The following is a 17,682-nucleotide window of genomic DNA, read 5'->3' as shown; positions in this document are numbered from 1 at the left end:
CCCCCAGCAGGGCCCCAGTGTTAAAATATAATGCCTGATTAGTGATTACTAGAACATCACAGAAATAAATATACATATACATACATATGTATATTTTTCCAGTAGATTTGGCCTTGTAATGACATTTGCTCATGAGAAAAAGAAATTTACTCATCCCAACAACAGAACACTTACCTAAGGGTGTCCTACCAAAAAAATAAATAAATAAAAAGGTCCCCTAGAGACCAAGAATATAGTGACATTTGGTGCTCTTCAAACAGAGGATCAACACCATCGGTTTCCTCCTTTTAGCTCCTGAAATAAAAATATTCTCATGCACGGAGCACAATAGCACGGGCTACAGCCCTTCCTCATGGAGTGTGATTCTCTCTGAGAATCGCCTTCTGCTATGTTTGCAGGAACCACTCTCCCAGGACTGTAGAGCCCTTCTGGATCTTTCCTTGCACCTCAGAGTCAAGAGCAAAGAAGCCAGAATGGATGACCATGACCACACAGAGGTTGAGTCATAAAGGATTCGCGATGATGGAGCTACTGTGGTCGACGTGGAGCTCAGTCACAGGGCAGCCACGGAGACCCCTCCAGAGGAAAGTGGAGTTAATTAGTCTTTTTATGCACACACACATGCCAGCTTCACACATTTAAAAAATAGACCCATGCTAAGCAAAGGGCCTATTTTAGCACTGTCTTGTAAAAACTAGATAGACGGGTACTCTCTCTCCTTTCTAGCAGTCACACGGGCCCTAACATACTTTCTGGCTTTTGCTAGTCTAGCCTGAAGAATGAAGAGGTAAGATGCAAAGTGCATCTGAAAAGCACGAAAACAAAACACAACAATTTTCACTCTCACACGAAGCACCGCACACCAGTGAATCAATGCATCTAAAATTAATTGGCATTCCTGTATAAAATTTTCCTTTTGTAACATAGCCACTGGGCCGCTATGGAAAAAGATCCTAATTTATACCGGCTGAACAAATGATTTGATTAGTGACCAAAGTAAGGAGGCGTGAATGCTCTCCAAGCATAAGCTTTTCCGCATGGCCTGAGTCAGCCACCGTACAGTAAGCCTGGCGTGGTGCCAAGCGCCCTCCTGCCAACGAGACTAGAAGTTTCTGAAGAGCTACCACAGATCCAATGTTGGGAGAGTCGCCCAAACAAAAGGCGGCCACCGAGTTCAACAACTGACTTGCAATGGCACCATATGTTCCGCAATATTGTCCTGCTGCAACACTGGGGTCTGTCTTCAGTGTTCCCGGGTGCCGCACAGCTGTCGGCCCATGAGCTGTTTTATCATTATTTTCACTGTTTTATTACTTTTCTGGGAATTCAAATCAGTGTAACCGCGCCTGATGCACTGGGTGAAAAATGGTGTCTCCCTCCCCCTCCTCCTTCAACCTAATGAATTGCCTTTTTTCATATCAAAGAGTAATGAGCACCAAACCACATAATATTTATTCATGGAACAAAAGACTTAGGAATGGAGGGGGTGGGGGAAGCAGGAACCGCTCCTGAGTGTGGAGAGCGGAAAAGCTGGACATTTTAAAGGAGCTCCTCACTGTGATTCCCGGTGACACTGGGTTCAATTTATAGGGAAATCCAAACCTTTCAGCTCTCCCCATTCTTTCCCTTGGAGCCTTCCGTCAAGCAAGACCCTGATCAATGCTTAGAGACCCTGCTGCTGAGAGCTGACAGTAACCAAACATAACTCATCTTGTAGACTTGACAGTGAACTGTCTAAACCTTTTCTTTCTCAGTGGACCTCCCTTAAAAAGCCTTTTCTCTCTCTTACGAGCATTAAGCGAGTATATCTAACAACATTCAGGATAGATATCCTTTTACCCCCAGTATCATCACGGCCTCTATTGTGGAAGAGCGCCTGATCTGGCCCAGGGAAGAAGAGCCCTTGAAATAATGGCACTATTGGAGTCTTCCTCACCTCAGATGACATGAATTTTCCCCTCCTCCCTTTCCGTGGTAGTCTCTCACACTCTGTCTTCAAGTCTTCTTTTTAATCCAGAAAACAGAAAATAATGTACAACAGTAGGAATAACTTAATCCAACCCATGGTTAAGCTTCCATATAGACATTGAGACAACTTAATTGTCCCCTTTACAAAGGATCCCCAAATTGGGAGGGGCAGAATGGACTATGAAGTCAAGTTAATGTTAAATGAGCCATGTTTCTTAAAGGCTTCCCTGAATACATGAGCCACCAAAGTGAAAGGAAAACTATTCTTTAAGGTAAGATAGCTATTAAACAAAGGTTCCTCAAAAACAATCCACACTCACGCTAAGAAAGAGATTAAAGGTAAACGGTGTGCAAACCACGTGAAATTTTAACACCACTGACTGAGCTGCTGTTTCTTCCTCACATTTTATTACTTTATTACTTTCTCCATTTAAAAACTCTATTTTCAGGATTAAAAAAAGATTTATTTAAACTATGAAAAATTATTTAAATTTTTAAAAACCACAAAATAACTCATTTCTTCCTCTAACCTGTGCCACCCAAATGGTTGTGAATTTTAACAATGCAGAATTTCTTATCTGGATAATTTCCCTTAAGCCCAGAAATGGAATCCTTTTCTGAAGCACCCCTCTTGTTTCTTCCTCTTACAGTCTCATTTTTGTAAGTCTGTCAAAGCTAATTATCTCTCTCCTCAAATTTATGGCTCTTCAGTGTATCATAAACACATATATTACGAAAAGTTGAAGAAACAAGTGAAGTGTGCATTACACTGTGAAGAAAAAAACAGACATAAATAATTATTCAAAGAATCCACTCTTCGTTAATAAAGTAAAGAGAATGGCATTAGAAAGCGTGGATGGAAATACCGAAGCCAGCTAATCCCCCCTTCCTCTCCCATATATGGTTGTCCCTACCCCTTGAGCCAATACCAGAAACTCCCACACCACCCCTTTAGGATAAAGAGGGAAGCAAAATTCTCAGGTTTGCAATCCTCTGACATTCCAGACCACAGATAAACATGAAGTCTACCAAACCAGTATAACAGACCACCTGTGCCTCAAAGAAGGGAACAAAGGCACAAGACCCAATTCTCACAAGCACACAGTGTCATTAAGCGCCCTTATTTGACACTACTGTTCTGTATTTCTGAGAGTTCCAATTCCAATCTGAGACCACAACTTAAAGTTAATAAAAGGCTCCTGAATGATTCATATCAATCCTTACAACCTAAAAACAGGATCAAACACTGAAAAAGCAACAGCCCATTTGAATTTCAATAGCTTAGTGCCAGACATCCCCCATCCTCAAACCACAGTTTATCCTACTTGGTCACCTCAACGTTATCACTACGTGCGTGTTCCCAGTTCAGTGTGGGCTCCAGACGTGTTTCCCTCCGGCACATAACAACCACAACCTGCAAAAAATACTTTCTGAGTATGGCTATTTACTGTGGTAACAAACAAGTTCTTCAAATATTCCTTCAATAAGTTCTGAGCATTCAGCAGCGCTAAATCCAAATCTAAAATCATCGTTTCCATGCTTCACTGAAGAAAATGAACGTGTTTTTAAGAATCCAAGAGCAGCTGCAAACCGTTTAGGAATTCCTAGTTAAACTGCAAAATGCGCTTTCAACCATTTAGGCACAACATCTAAACTGAGAAAGTTGCTTCTTTATATAAACCACCTCTGTTTACCAAACATGAGAACCTCCCAGGAAAGGGCCAGGGCAGGATGTAAGTGGCAGGGGAACGTTGCGATCCACGAGGTGCCGACGTGCACACTCCACTGTGAGGAAATACCTTAAGTGATTAAAGATAAACACCACCTGCCTGCTTTGCAAAGGCACCCATTGCTGTATCTGCACACTCTTCTCTGGGATGAAGGGACGGGAGGGACAGGAGGGACAGGAGGGACAGGAGGGACAGGAGGGACAGGAGGGACGCAGGGAGAGAGGATGGACTGAAATACCACAGTGGATTAGAACTGGGACAATGGGAGCCCAGAACAGAAGATGGGAGGAGGCAAAGAGAATGTTATGTTTCATCCCGCTGGGAACTCTAGCATTATTATCACTTACACATTCTGAAGTTAAAACCCAAGAATAAGCTATTACAAGAGTTTTATCTCTTTTCCTTTCCTTAGCATCCAGAAAATTTTGCTGAGTTCTGACATGTCAACTTTCTTCACATTAATGTGAACGTTGACCCCTGACACTCCTATTTACGAATTTACATCGTAAATTACAAAGAGAGTTATTGAACTCTCTTTAAATAACAAATAAAACTCAAAAGGTCTGACATTCTTTTTGTAAGATATGTTTAAAAAAAAAACTCCACAGTAAGGTAAGACTTGACTGTAGTCATTTCTTTACTATTACAAATAATCTCTTGACCATTTCAACCGGAAATAAGAAAATGCTTTCCAGAGGAATTAGAAATTAGAAGTTTATTACACCATAGGTATGATCTCAACAGCCTTTGGAAAAGAGGTTTTATCTAATAATATAATTAGATAGCTAAGAACATAACCAATATTCAAAACATAACCATTTACCTGTCTTCATCAAATAAAGGTAAATGTTATACTTTGTGCAAAATGCAAGGTTTGTTCACCTTGTGCATAAGTGAACGTCATTCCTGAAAGAAAACATTCTAGTACTAGAAGTGAAAGAAACAGATCCAGGAATATTCAGAAGCAAACATGAAAAAAGTAGGATGACACTCCTCAGAGGGACAGAAGACTAGCAAAACTAAACTTGACTGTCAGCAGCAAAAGTGAAAGGTTGAAATTTTATTGACTGACCAGAGCAGCAACATTAAGGAGCTCGTAAGTTTCTCATATTGGAGGGCCTGGTTAGAAGATTGGGAGCAAGATTCATATATTGCATACATGGCTAACTCATGCGATTTAAGCTATTAAAACAGAAGCTATCTATGGGTCTTTAGGCTGAAGCCCCTTTCCTCCAAAGCCTGCATCCAGCACATGGCTACATTAACTTGTCCGGCCACAGGTTTTGTGGGGGGGTTTTCCTCACCAAGGTGGTAGGTGGCTCAGCTTAATGGTAGAAAATGACTGCTGCTAATCAACATGTACGTCAAACTTGAAACTGAATGCCTAGTGGATCAGAATCCCTAGGTAGAGAATGACATATAAAGTTTAGATCCCCAGTCACTTACATTCCTACCCTGGATTTATTTCTGTGGTTCAAGTAATTGCCATCTACATCCTGCACAAGCTTCCAGGTCCTATGCCCTGTGACAAAGGTTGAAACATGAGGTGATGATTTAAAAAAAAAAAAAAAAGAAAGAAAGAAAGAAAAAAGGAGGGACACACAGGCTAGAGGTATATGAGGCCAGGGGATAGCAGCAAAGCAGGAATCCTCATGATCAAATAGCAGGGCCAGGCCAGGACCAGCCCCCTGCAAGACACCACGTATCTTAATTCTAGCTCCTGTTCAAACTGATCCTATAACCTAAAGGAAAGTCAAGTAGGTAAGGACCGTGCCTTGGCAGAGCGTGGTTATTTTAGAAATCCAGCTGTTCGCACAACCTTTTCAAGAAAGAACACTTCAGGCAAGTGAAGGCAAAATAACGTTGCAGCCAAGAACCCCGATTCCGGAGCCAAACCGCTCCTGCTCTATGAAAACACAGACTCTCGTTATTAGGCTGCCGGCGCAGGGCAGCCACTATGCCAGAGGTAAATCAAAATGACCAAGAGCTCCAATCAAGGGCAGGTTCAGACCATTGCAGCACACGTGTATAACGAAAACTGATAGGACTTCTCACTATCTGAACAGACGCTCTAAGGCGACTGCCGAGGCAAGTCCATTTTGATGCATTTTCTACAGTTGGCCAGGTCAGCAGGTGGTTATTACCATGTTACACAGATGACTGGATTAGTCAGGGTAATTTAACCTGTAGGAAGTGGCAACTCACAGACCTGAGATTTTTATGACCCCTCAAACCTGCCCCCACTGCCTCCCCAAGGAGCATAGCACCAACTGAAACACATTTTCCAAGTAAAGCCACACAGGTCTGTGAAACACAAAGCTCGGGAAAGGTAAAGAGAAGTATGGTCTCGTTCAAGAAAGTGAATTTCCCACTTTCACAGCATGAGCAGGTACCGGTTAACTAGACTCCTACTAACTTGCTTTTTAGGACCAGATGAAAAGAAGGAAAATCATTCCTATAAGACATGTTGCCAAATACACAACCTTTAAAAACCAACAATGTTCACCCTAGACTGCAAAGACCAACACCAGTTACTAGAATTGACATTTTTTTTGAAGCTGTATTTTTAAGGAAACGCAATTATCATTTGCTCTAAATTGGGTTATAATAAGATTCAGGTACTATATTAAACCATATTAGATTAAGAGATTTTTTTTGGTCAAACTTTTCTGTTTATACATATTACGTATATAGCAAGAAACCCAAATCTGTGCTATAGAAATGCTCACATATGTATAAGGAATATATGAATAAGGATGTTCATTGCTGTAATGTTTAATTGGCAGAAATTTAGAAACTACAAGAGTGTCTATCGACAGAGGATCATTTAATAAATTATGGAACATCTGTATTATGGAATGCTATATAACAGTTAAAAAGAATGAATTGAGGATCTACATGTAATGACTTGGACAGGTCTCCAAAATATATTATGTGGAAAAAGTCAATCTCAGAACCATATGTACGATTCCATTTGTGTAGAAAAAAGCTACCATGTGATGAGGTACAATATATAGTATATATGTAACTGAACAGAAGAAGGTCTGGAAAGAGATATTATAAACCGTGGCAACTTCTGAGAAGGGGGTAACATGAAGGAAAAGAATTAAGTCACTTCTTAAAACTACTTTCATTTAGCAATTTATTCAACAAATATTTTGAGTTCTTCCTATGTACAGTAGGTCTTTTTCTGATATGAAGATAAAGAAAGAGACAACATCTCTGTCCTCACTAACTGACATTTTATTTCTATATTGTTTAAACGTTTTATGATTTAAAAAAAGATGTCATGGGGCGCCTGGGTGGTGCAGTTGGTTAAGTGCCTGACTCTTAGTTTCAGCTCTGGTCATGATCTCAGGGCCATGAGATGCAGCCATACATCGGGCTCCACGAGCATCACAGAGTCTGCTTAAGATTCTCTCTCTCTCCCTCTGTTCCTCTACCACGCGCTCGTGCATGTTATCTCTCTCTCTCAAATAAATAAATAAATCTTAAAAAACAAAACAAACAAACAAAAAACGGTGCCCTAACCCCTTCTCCAACACTTAGCCAACTAAACAACTTTTGCTGGAACATTTTCACTCATCAAGACAGCTCATTTCATCTTTGAACAGGTTTAATTTTCATATAATTGTTTTTTTTTAAATATTAAACCAAAACTGACTCCTAAAAACCACCAACCACTGATCCTAACTGTATCCCCCTGAGGCCGTAAAGAGCACATCTAATCCTTTCTTCACTTGACAGCCCTTCAAATATTTTAAGAAAGCAATCATACTCTCTAAATCAGACTAAACACCACCAGGTCTTCCAACTGTTTTTCATATGACATGGTTCCACGTCCTTGCACCTTCCTGCCTACTTCATTCTAAATGTTCTCTTCTTTGTCTAATTTCCTCAAAAGCTTTAAGTCAAGCCGTGATCATGGTGCTACAAGTGTCACCTAGTCAAAAAAAAAAAAAAGGAAAGAAAGATGATCACCTGCCTCATCTTCAACGACCTTAATCTTACTCCCCACCACACCAACGAATCCTCTCCTCCTAAAAAGAGATTTCATTTGAAAAATAATGAAATAAATTTATAGAAAACAATGCACGAAAATCATAGCCACAGACAGCTTGCAAGAAGATACAAAGCATTTAGGGCTCTAGGATTTTCCTAAACGTTAGTTTATTAATGACTTCCATTAACGTGTTCTCATAAAACCATAGACCATTTCATACAGCTAATCCGAACCAGGAAACCATGGCCTGCAGCATGCGTCCAGTGAGAGCAAGGATGCCCCCTTCACCACGGTATCCCCAGTGCCCAGAAATGCCCAAGATGCAGCTGTTGCCAGGTCAGCAGGTGGTTATTACCACCAGCTGTTGCCCAGTACCTAGTCATTAGATGTTGGCTTATGCGTGAGTAAAAGAAGCCTCCAACCACTCAACTTTAAGTTTGCACTTGGGCAGAAGGCAAACAATTAAGTGATATGCAAGTCATTCATAAAAATAGGCCTAGCATTGGTGTAGTGCCATAAAGTCTTCGGGATATATATATACACACACATATATATATATCGTCATTCATTCGGGCCTAACAATCACTCAGTGAGGTAAAAACAAGTAACTACTGTTCCCTTTCTGCCACAAAGTAAGGAGTCAGATGGTCACATGGCCAGGGCAGACATGTGGGACAGTGGTCCTTTAACTCCTTCCAAGTTACCCTCTGCCACACCTCCTCCTTTCTCCACTCCTTAAGTCATAAGAGTGTTTTTGAAAAGCTGTGAGTAAAGCCACACAGTGTATTTTCAACATCCTAGGGGAGCTCCTTACTTAAAGCAGGGTTTCTCAACAGCAGCAACACTGATATTTCGGACCAGGTACTGTGGGCACACTGTAAGATATTCAGCTTTATTGCTGGCTTCTAGCCACTGGACAGCAGTAGCAACCCTCCAGTGTGACAACCAAAAATGTCTCCCGACATTGCCAAATGTTCCTGGGGAGAGGAAGGGAGCAAAATCTCCACTGCCTGAAAATCAATGATTTAAAGGAATCCTGTAAGTAGTACCTCCATCCCGTGGGTAGTAATCATTTAAGAAAGCGTGAAAATATTTAGGAACATGACTTCTTCCATACACAAACACTATTGCTTTAGCTCTTGAAAACATATATATTTGACTTTTCGTAGGGTCTGAAGGTTCAGAAGAGACTACTCGAAGCACACTTTACCTCTGTAAGCTCCCAAAACACCAGGACACTGTCTGCTTACCACCAATAAGCAAAACCGATCATCTCTCTTGTTTCTCCCCCTTGCCATCCCTTCCAGGTGATGCCTCCAAAAATCTTCCTCCCCTTTTGCCTCTCCTACCTTAATGCTAGTTCCTTAAAGCCCTTTCCTGGGTACCAGTCCCTTTAGATTCACTCTCAATCACGGAGCTGCTTTCAGCATCTAACAAACAATCAAAGAAAGAAAAATAACCAACCACTGTGAGAATAAAGGGCACTGGCAAAGCTTGTCTTTTAGAGCCGTGCAATCCTTTTGAGTCAGGGTTACAACCCAGGTTGAATCTGCACAAACAGACTCACAGCACTTCAGCCTTTTCCTTTGCAGGGGAAGGAGCCTCTATGTAGGAATCAGTTTTCTGGAGGTGTCGAAAGACGTTGTGAGCGGGGAGAAGAGATATACAGCCGTGTCTCCTAATAACGTCTTCACATGTGCGAATAATCGTGGAGACGGCTGAGGCCTGAAGGGTCCACAACATGAAACATTACACAACCGGATTCTACCCAACAGGGTAGAGACATACAGAATTAGAAAGCAAATTCTGGAGGTTGTTGGTTAAAAAATTTAAGATTTCACTCCGGTTTTCTACAGTGGTTAAGCCATTCATTGCTAAGGAGGATACATGTTATAGTTATTTGTATTTTAAAAGATTCTACTTTAGCATAAAGGTCATTCCAACCGATGGGAGGTCCAATGTAATTAAAAAGAAGTGTCTAAATTATTCTTAAGGAATCACTTTCCTTTTGTCAGAGGAAGTACTACAAGGCTTTGGAGATTTTTATTAAATTCCCCCAAGAATACTACGCACAGCTTGCCTTAAAAAACCTGAACCACAGCAATAATTTCCTTTCTCTATGCATGTGTGCATATGGCCCTAAGGGAACGCTGTGCTTCTTTTCCAAATGGAGTTTCTTATCCACAACTCAAAATCTCCTCAATGGTATAACAGATGGAACAGCCAGGTACACTTAAGGAGGGGGGAAAGGTGTGCCCCTTCTCCGATCCATTAAACGAAACTATGATCTCTAAGTATTTATCATACAGCAAGCTCTCAACTCCATTCTCTAATTTTATCCAACCCTATTTGTTTAGTTCTTTAAGTTTCCCTAGGTTTAAACAAGAGTGTTTTGTTTTGCTTTGTTTTTTTTTTTTAAGATTTTTTATTTATTTATTTGACAGACAGAAATCAGAAGTAGGCAGAGAGGCAGGCAGAGAGGCAGGCAGAGAGAGAGGAGGAAGCAGTCTCCCCACTGAGCAGAGAGTCCGATGCGGGACTCGATCCCAGGACCCCGGGATCATGACCCGAGCTGAAGGCAGAGGCTTTAACCCACTGAGCCACCCAGGTGCCCCGTTTTGTTTTGTTTTAAAGTTAGGAGAATTAACCAGTTTTCCATGATAGTTGATTTTCCAGAAGCTACGTTTCCAACACACAAACATGAATAATGAATTTTTGGAATGTGTCTGTCTGAAAAGCATGCTGTATTTTTTTTTAAGATTTTATTTATTTATTTGACACAGAGAGAGAGATCACAAGTAGGCAGAGAAGCAGGCAGAGAGAAAGGGGGAAGCGAGCCTTATTTAAAGCAGAGCAGAGAGCTCTCTCTCTCTCCCTACAGAGCAGAGAGCCCCAATGCAGTGATGTGGGCTTGCAGGCTCCATCCCAGGACCTCAAGACCATGACCTGAGCTGAAGGCAGAGGCTTAATCCCTGAGCCACCCAGGCACTCCAAGCATACTGTGTTTTTAATGAAATTTAATTGGGGGGATCCTATAACTTTGGAGCAGTTACCTGTAAATCAGCTTTGTTAAAAAAAATAATAATAACAGAAACCAATGTCAACTTAGTTTGAAACAACAGGAAAGTAAAGCATATTATTTTACTTAAAATGTCATGAGAAGGGGACATAACTCAGCCCAAAGCTGTTGAGAATTTACTGGCATCAAGCCTAATGCTGATTAAAAAACAAACAAACAAAAACTGGTTATCCCCCTTAAACCTAGCTAGAATAAAACTGAAAAACCTACAATGTATATACTCATTCTTGGATGCAAGAGTGTGATTTAGCATTTTAACCTCTACGAAGCACTATGAACTATGAAGCAATACTGCTGAATGAATGAACTGAAATTTTAAAATTCAGCCTATTCTCCATTATTTGTGCTAACGAGTAAATGGTATACAAAATCAAATCCATAATTAATCCAAAATAGCTGGCATCTTCCCCAGTAGTTTCATTAGTTATGAGAGGAGGAAGCACTGAAATTAAATTTCTCGTCTTATTGCTTCTTCCCACTCTTCGGTAAAGGTGCCAAAGGTCAGTGAAAAGACCAAAAGGTTGGCAGCAGGAGGGGAAGAAAAACAAAGCAAGCAGCTACGGGCTCTGAAAACTGGATAAACAGCCTCTGATTAATAGAGTGAAAAAATGCAAAGCTATTTGGGAAAGTTAAAAGGCAGAGATTATAAAAATCATGAGATTGAGTTTTTAAGTATGTTCCTCGTTATGAGATTTTGATGTCTGGTTGATTTCCCAGTTCTCTATAATGAGTAATGTGGAAAAGATGACAGAATTTAGCCATCCTAAACTCAAGAACACAGTATGAAACTGTTAACTAACAAACATAGAGCACTAATCACAAATAAAATTCCATGCTATTAAATAACATATAAGTACTTCAAATGTGTCCAAGAATTACTATGTGATGTGCAAAATGGTTTATTATACTGGATTCCTTGAATGGCAGTAGCACTAAGATGAGAAAGAGGGAGAGACACTCTCCCACCGTGTCAACCAATGGAAGAGCTCTGTCAGGAAACCTCTCTAATAATAGTTGGCTATTGGTCTCAGATATTTATAAAATGTTTCTATATAACTCTATTTTAATGTTTAAAATCCTCATCTTTCTTCTTACAGAAATGTCAGTAAACCATATACCTGGACTGCTTATTTTCCTTAAACCAGGTAGCACCAAGCTACAAAGGTTCTAAAACTTGCCCTTATAATTCTAATGACTCAGGATGGAAAGTATCAAATACAGCACCTACCTGAAAACTCACTTTGCTTGGGAAGGAACTCACCCTGAAGAGCATTTCGTAGATTATGATTAATAATTAACTAAATGTGCTTCTACTTTTCTGGTCTCTAGCTGCCCAGTACTAAATAAAATGCACCATAACCAAAGAACATAAATAATATAACTAAATACGTGCTGGAGCTTTAAAAAAAAAAAAAATGTTTTGTAAGAATTAAAAGACAACACTTGTGAAACACAGAGAAATTAAATTCCAGAAAGTTTTTCACAAACTTAAGGCACACCCTGTGTGGATTATGGAAAGCTTTTCAAGAATCAACTGTCAATCCTATCACCCAGGATGGTAGAACAGGGTAGGCCAATGAAAAGATTCCTGTGAAAGACTTAGACATGGTCTGACATTACAAGCCTGCCAAAAAACCTGGATACAGAGCCAGTAATTTACCTTCAACAGGATAAGAAATAGGAAACCAGATTCATTTATAAGGAGGTTTAGCACTGGACTAGTATGTTTACATTTCCTGGATCTGTTCCAGAAACAGATGAGAAAATTTTGGATGGGTTGCTGTTTTCTCCAATACTCAGTAGTATTAAGTTTATTATCAACTGAATTTTATGTGATAAACTCTCAGAGCAAGAAGCACACAGATTTATGCGGTCTGTAAACTCTGTATAAATTAAACACACTTTGAAAGTTATATTGGCACTAACAGAGTGAAAAGGTCATGAAAACACAGGACTGAACCAGGTCAAGTAAGGCTACCACCATTTTGAAATTCTGAAGACTGCATGGTCATGCTTTTTGAAGTGCCTGAATGATTAAACCTCTGTCAAGTCAATGTGCTCCTCTCTGAAAATGAATTTATGTCAATTGGAGTTTACCTTGGAATTTTAACCAGGCCTTCAGTTCCAAGTACAGAGAATGAACAAGGTCTCTTGTTTCCACAAATAATTAAAACTATTTGAAGAAAAGGAAACTTTTCAACTGATACTCTCTAATAGGTGAAATGAACAGCTCTCACCAACAACTCCTTGAGGGCAAGTGTATATAAACGAAGTGCAGGTGTTGGGGGGAATGGGTGATGATCATTCGACTGACTACATGTCCAGAAATTACCTTTTACCTGAGATACTGTAGCTTCAAACCAAGGCCTTTTCCAGCTCCCTGCTCTCCTAACAGGCAGTGCTATTAGGAATCCATACAAAACCTAGGCTCCTTCCAGCAGCTTGGAACCAAGGAAGATTTCTATTTCACCTCACCCACACTGCCTTTTGTTTGCTTGTTTTTTGTTATTCATGACTATGCTTATAAATATATAAGAAAAATCAAAAGAGGTAAAGAACTGATGAGACTGCCTTCTTAACCCAAACCAGGCAGAAAGAGAACTAATCAATATTTAGTACTTCAGACATATTGGCCCTAAGAAGGTAAACAATAGCAATAAAACAGAAAAGAATCCTACTCATCTTTATTTTTAGCATCACCATTATTATTATTTGGCTCTGCTTGATTATTGCTTTTCTTTGGGATTTCCCAGATAGCCCAATCTGAGAACGAAATGTAATTATTCTGTGCCTTCACCAGAGCCCCACTATAATCCAGCAGCTAATTCAAGAAAATGAAGATCAACATATTTTTTGTAACCTCTGCTTCCAAGATTTTATCTCATACATAGACTAAGTTAAAGTACTCTTTCAAGGGACAGTGTGAAATTTTAAACTAATTATTTTTAAAGAAAAAATAGCTTATCAAGAATGATGTTATTTTCTTTCCTTTTTGTGGTACATAGAATTTACATGCAACTCTTTGCTTGAGAATTAAGTCTGTTTATTTTCATTACACTCATCACACATACTTCCCACTGATATCAATGGGAGATGTATATGTGAAATACAGCTGAAGCTAGAATATACTGTTCTGTACATAGCCTTGGCATTTACCTCAATTTAATCAATGGGCTAAATTATTGTCAGAAAATTGACAGACAAATGCTATTTTTCAGGCAATCATTTATCAAGTCTGTTGTTAACTTGCTAAGGTGAGATTCACTATGACATTTACAGCTTATGTCTCCTCCATTCAAGTAAGCATTGTCTTTGCATTTTCAAAAGTAAGCTCTGGCTTGAGCTCGCGACCTCCCTACAGGTAATGCCAGGATCTTTGATTTCCTTCCACCTGCGGGTGTATTATAACCTGGGGCGCACACCCCGAGTCCTCCCTCTTCCCCTCCGAAGGCCCATAGGGCACCCTGGAGAGAACCTACTCCAAACACGAAAACTTTCTGGCTGCTAACTCTACTGCTCTCTCCAGCGATCAAAAGCGACTGGGCACCGGGAAGGGCACTGGCTTTTGTTCCAGCGTTGCCCAGCTGGCGAGGTAACGCCACCGCAGTCCTCCATCCCCAAAGGTCGGGAGAAATTGCGTGCTGCTGAGATTCTGGAGACTCACGGGGAAAAAAAAAAAAAAAAAGCCTATTTTTACGCAATTCGTGCGTGTGGGGTGTACAAACACATGAAAAGAGGGCGTGGAGCTGGCAGGCATGAAATTCTCAGTGCCTTTCAAATTCTACTTCGTCTTAGGTTTACAAAGTGAGTCTCCCGATCCGCGGAAGGGCGCGAGGGGGGCGGGGAGAGGGAAAGCACGCGGACTGGGAGAAATAGGTAGGAGAAGGGCACGCGAGCTACAGTCGAGATGCAGCTCTGGCCCCGCCCCCGGGTACAATCAGAAAAGCTACAGTGTGTCCGTGGCTTTCGGCTTCCTGTTTGTAAAGCCAGAACCTCCCTCCCCGACTTCGGTGACAGACGCTCTTCCTTAAAACAGAGTCCGCCTCTTCTTTGCGCGCTCGGGACAGGATCCGGAGCTGGAGAGTGTGGGGCGCGCGGGGCTCGGGCTGCCCGGGCTGCCCGGGCGGAGGGGGCAGGGCCGCGGGGCGCAGTGCCCCTCCCAGCCGGGCGGCCTCCGAGGTAGAGCGGGGCCGCCAGGCGGACAAAGCGCCTCCCGCTCCCTCCCCCACGGCCGCGCACAGAGAGGGAGGAGAAGGCGGGCTGGAAGGGATGTGGGAGGAGGAAGAGGAGGGGGAGGAGGGAAGGTGCAGCCGGCGGGACTGGGCAGGATCGCGCCGAGGAAGGTGGGGAGAAGGAGGGGCTGGGCGGCCTGGGAGAACTAGGAGGAGGGAAGGATTCTTGAAGCCCAAGATAAACAAATTGTTCCTCTTCACGTGCAGGGTGGAGGGAGGTGGAGAGGGTGGAGAGCGAGCGCTGCGGCCTCTCCTCTCCCCATCCCCCTCGCCGGCTCTTTGTCACGGAGCGCCGGCCGGAGTGCGGGGCGAAAGCCCGCGGCGGCACCCGCACCACCCGCGGCGCCGAGAACTACCAGACCCCGGGTGTGCGCGATTTATAAACCGCATATACTGAGGGGGCCGCCCGCGCCGGGCCCTGCGCCGCCGATCGAGGGGCAGCCTGCAAAGGGAACGGGAGCCCGCGCGCCGTGCAACGCTCCTGGATTTCCACAGCCCGGCCCACCCGGCACACTCGCGCAGCCCTAAGCCCCGCGGCGCGGTGGGGGAAGGGGCCGCAGACACCTTTCCCAAGCTTCCGGCCTCCCCCCACCCCTCCCCGACCCCAGAAAGGAAAGCAAAAGAACCGGAGAGAGGAGATAAGAGAAAGGATTCTACCCTCAGGGTTAGGGGGTGGGAACTGCCCCTTCCTCTCCGAGAAGTTAAGCCATTGGCTGCTCATCTACCTCGAACCCACCCACCCAGCCATTTAAGCCTCTTTCGCCTGACTGCTACCTTCCACTCCTCCGGGCTTATTAGACCGGCTTGGGAAGTTGGTGGGGAGCGGGGTGGAGGTTGAAGCAGGCTCGGGGCGAGCAAGTTTAAGAGGAGAAGGAGGAAGAATCCCCAACAGGGTTGCGTGGTCGGGACCCTGGGCGCGCGCCGGGGGTGTAGGTTTCCCCTACTACACGCGCCGGGTGGCTTCCCCTCCCCGCACCCCCACCCGGTACCCTCCTGGTCGCTCCACCTGCCGGACCAGCCTCGGGGCTCCAGCGGCGAGAGCGCGCACCCGCGCCCCGCATCCGCGCGCGCACCGAGGAACGCGCGCGCAGCCACCCTAGCCCGCTTCTCACTCACTTCAAAGTTCATTCACAAAACTCTCAGACTTTCTCAGCCCAAAGGGGGTGAGCTAGGGAGAGGAGGCGAGAGCCTCTCCCTTCCCCCCACATCCCCCCAGGGGTTAAGGGCCTGGTGCCCGCCCAGAATCTGCGACAGCATCAATTTCTCCCTGCACCCGGCGGATGTGCTGAGAGGGGTGGGCGAAGGGGGATGAGTCTGGGAAGGCGAAGCTGCACCTCGAGGGGTGGGGTGGGGAGTCGTGAAGAGGAGGAGCGAGGTTTCAACTCTGGGTTCACTCTCAAATCCATATCTGAGAAAGGGAGGGGGGGGGAAACTTTTCCAGTGCCTCACTCCGACGCTCCCCCAGGCTCCCTCCGCCCCTCGCAGTCGTGACTGGCTTCTCCCCTCTCGCCCCCTCTTCCCCAAATCTGACAACCCTGACAGATTAACAGGTAGCGACGACGGCAGCTTTTCCCTCAGAAAAGTTAATGTTAACCCTTCGGTTTCAGCCCATCTCGCCACCGTCTAAATCAGACACCCGTTCCCCCCCATGTAAGAAGCTCCACGCCCCCCCCACGCGCGCGCCCCATGCCTGCTGCCAGTGCGCCCTCACCATGATCAGCGTGTGGTTCCTCTGCTCCGCCGAGGCAGCCTCCGCATCTTGCTGGGGTTTGCTCTGGTGCTGCTGCTTGCCCGTGCCGGCGCCCGATTTCTTGGCCCTCTGCTCCAGAGTCCGCTGGTAGAGGCTCACGGTGTCCCGGCGCTCCAGCTCCAGCTGCTCCACCTGAGCCTGCTGATACCTGTTCTCGCAGTTGACGTGGTGCCGCCGGCAGCCCTCGATGCGCTGGCGGAGCCGCTCCACCACGGTGCTGTGCTTGGGAACGGCCGCCGAGCCGCCGCCGGGGCCCCCGGAGCCGCCGCCGCCACAGCCGGCAGCGGGGTGATTGCTACTCGGAGCAGCGGGAGTACTATTGGGAGTATTATTCACACCGATCCCGGCCCCGCCGAGGCTGCTGTTCAGGCTACTGTTGATGCAAATACTACTGCCATTCGCGGCAGCAGCGGGGGCTGCGAAATCCCCCATCCTGCTCCCCGGGCACACTATTTTGGAAGAACTTTTTTTTATCCACCCCCCTATCAGCCTCCTCCTCGGGTCCAAGAATTAAAATAGTTTAAGTGGAACGCGGGGGAGACGCAAGCACATGGATGGAAACAGCGATCCCGACGGGGCGAAAAAAAAAAGGGGGGGGGGGGAGATTTTGGGGTGGGTTTTTTGTTTCCTTTTTTTAAACTGTAAAGCTCGAGGGGAAAAAAGGGGGGTGTTATCAGAATACCATCAGACACCTATCAACAAAAAGAATCACAACAAACTGAGCCAGCAGCAAATCGGGTTGCAACTCAAGGGGAGATCCGCTCCTCTCCTGCCTTCTTTTTATAATCCATTATTTTCTAATAAATTCCAGGAGATTTCCGGTGGTTGGCAAGCATTTTCTCCCTACGTACCGAAAAATACACCCCATGTACACACACAAGCATATGCCTCCAGTGCGGACACGCGCGACACACACTCAC

The 17,682-nt window shown here is 44.2% G+C and overlaps 1 protein-coding gene across 1 annotated transcript in view; it reads right to left on the bottom strand.

The window, feature by feature from the left end:
* The window catches only part of LOC111149077 (mastermind like transcriptional coactivator 3), a 398,580-nt gene extending 381,386 nt beyond the window's left edge, over positions 1–17,194 (bottom strand). Inside the window, exon 1 of the mRNA XM_022505984.1 lies at positions 16,724–17,194. Coding sequence (XP_022361692.1) covers positions 16,724–17,194 — 471 coding nt within the window. The remainder of the gene's footprint in view (positions 1–16,723) is intronic.
* Between the last annotated feature and the right edge of the window lie 488 nt (positions 17,195–17,682).

This window comes from Enhydra lutris, unplaced genomic scaffold, assembly GCF_002288905.1.
Source record: "Enhydra lutris kenyoni isolate GAN:26980312 unplaced genomic scaffold, ASM228890v2 scaffoldscaffold21, whole genome shotgun sequence".
NCBI classification, from domain to species: Eukaryota; Metazoa; Chordata; class Mammalia; order Carnivora; family Mustelidae; genus Enhydra; species Enhydra lutris.
Note: the sequence above shows the minus strand (reverse complement) of the source record. Positions and strands in the feature narration are given on the sequence as shown.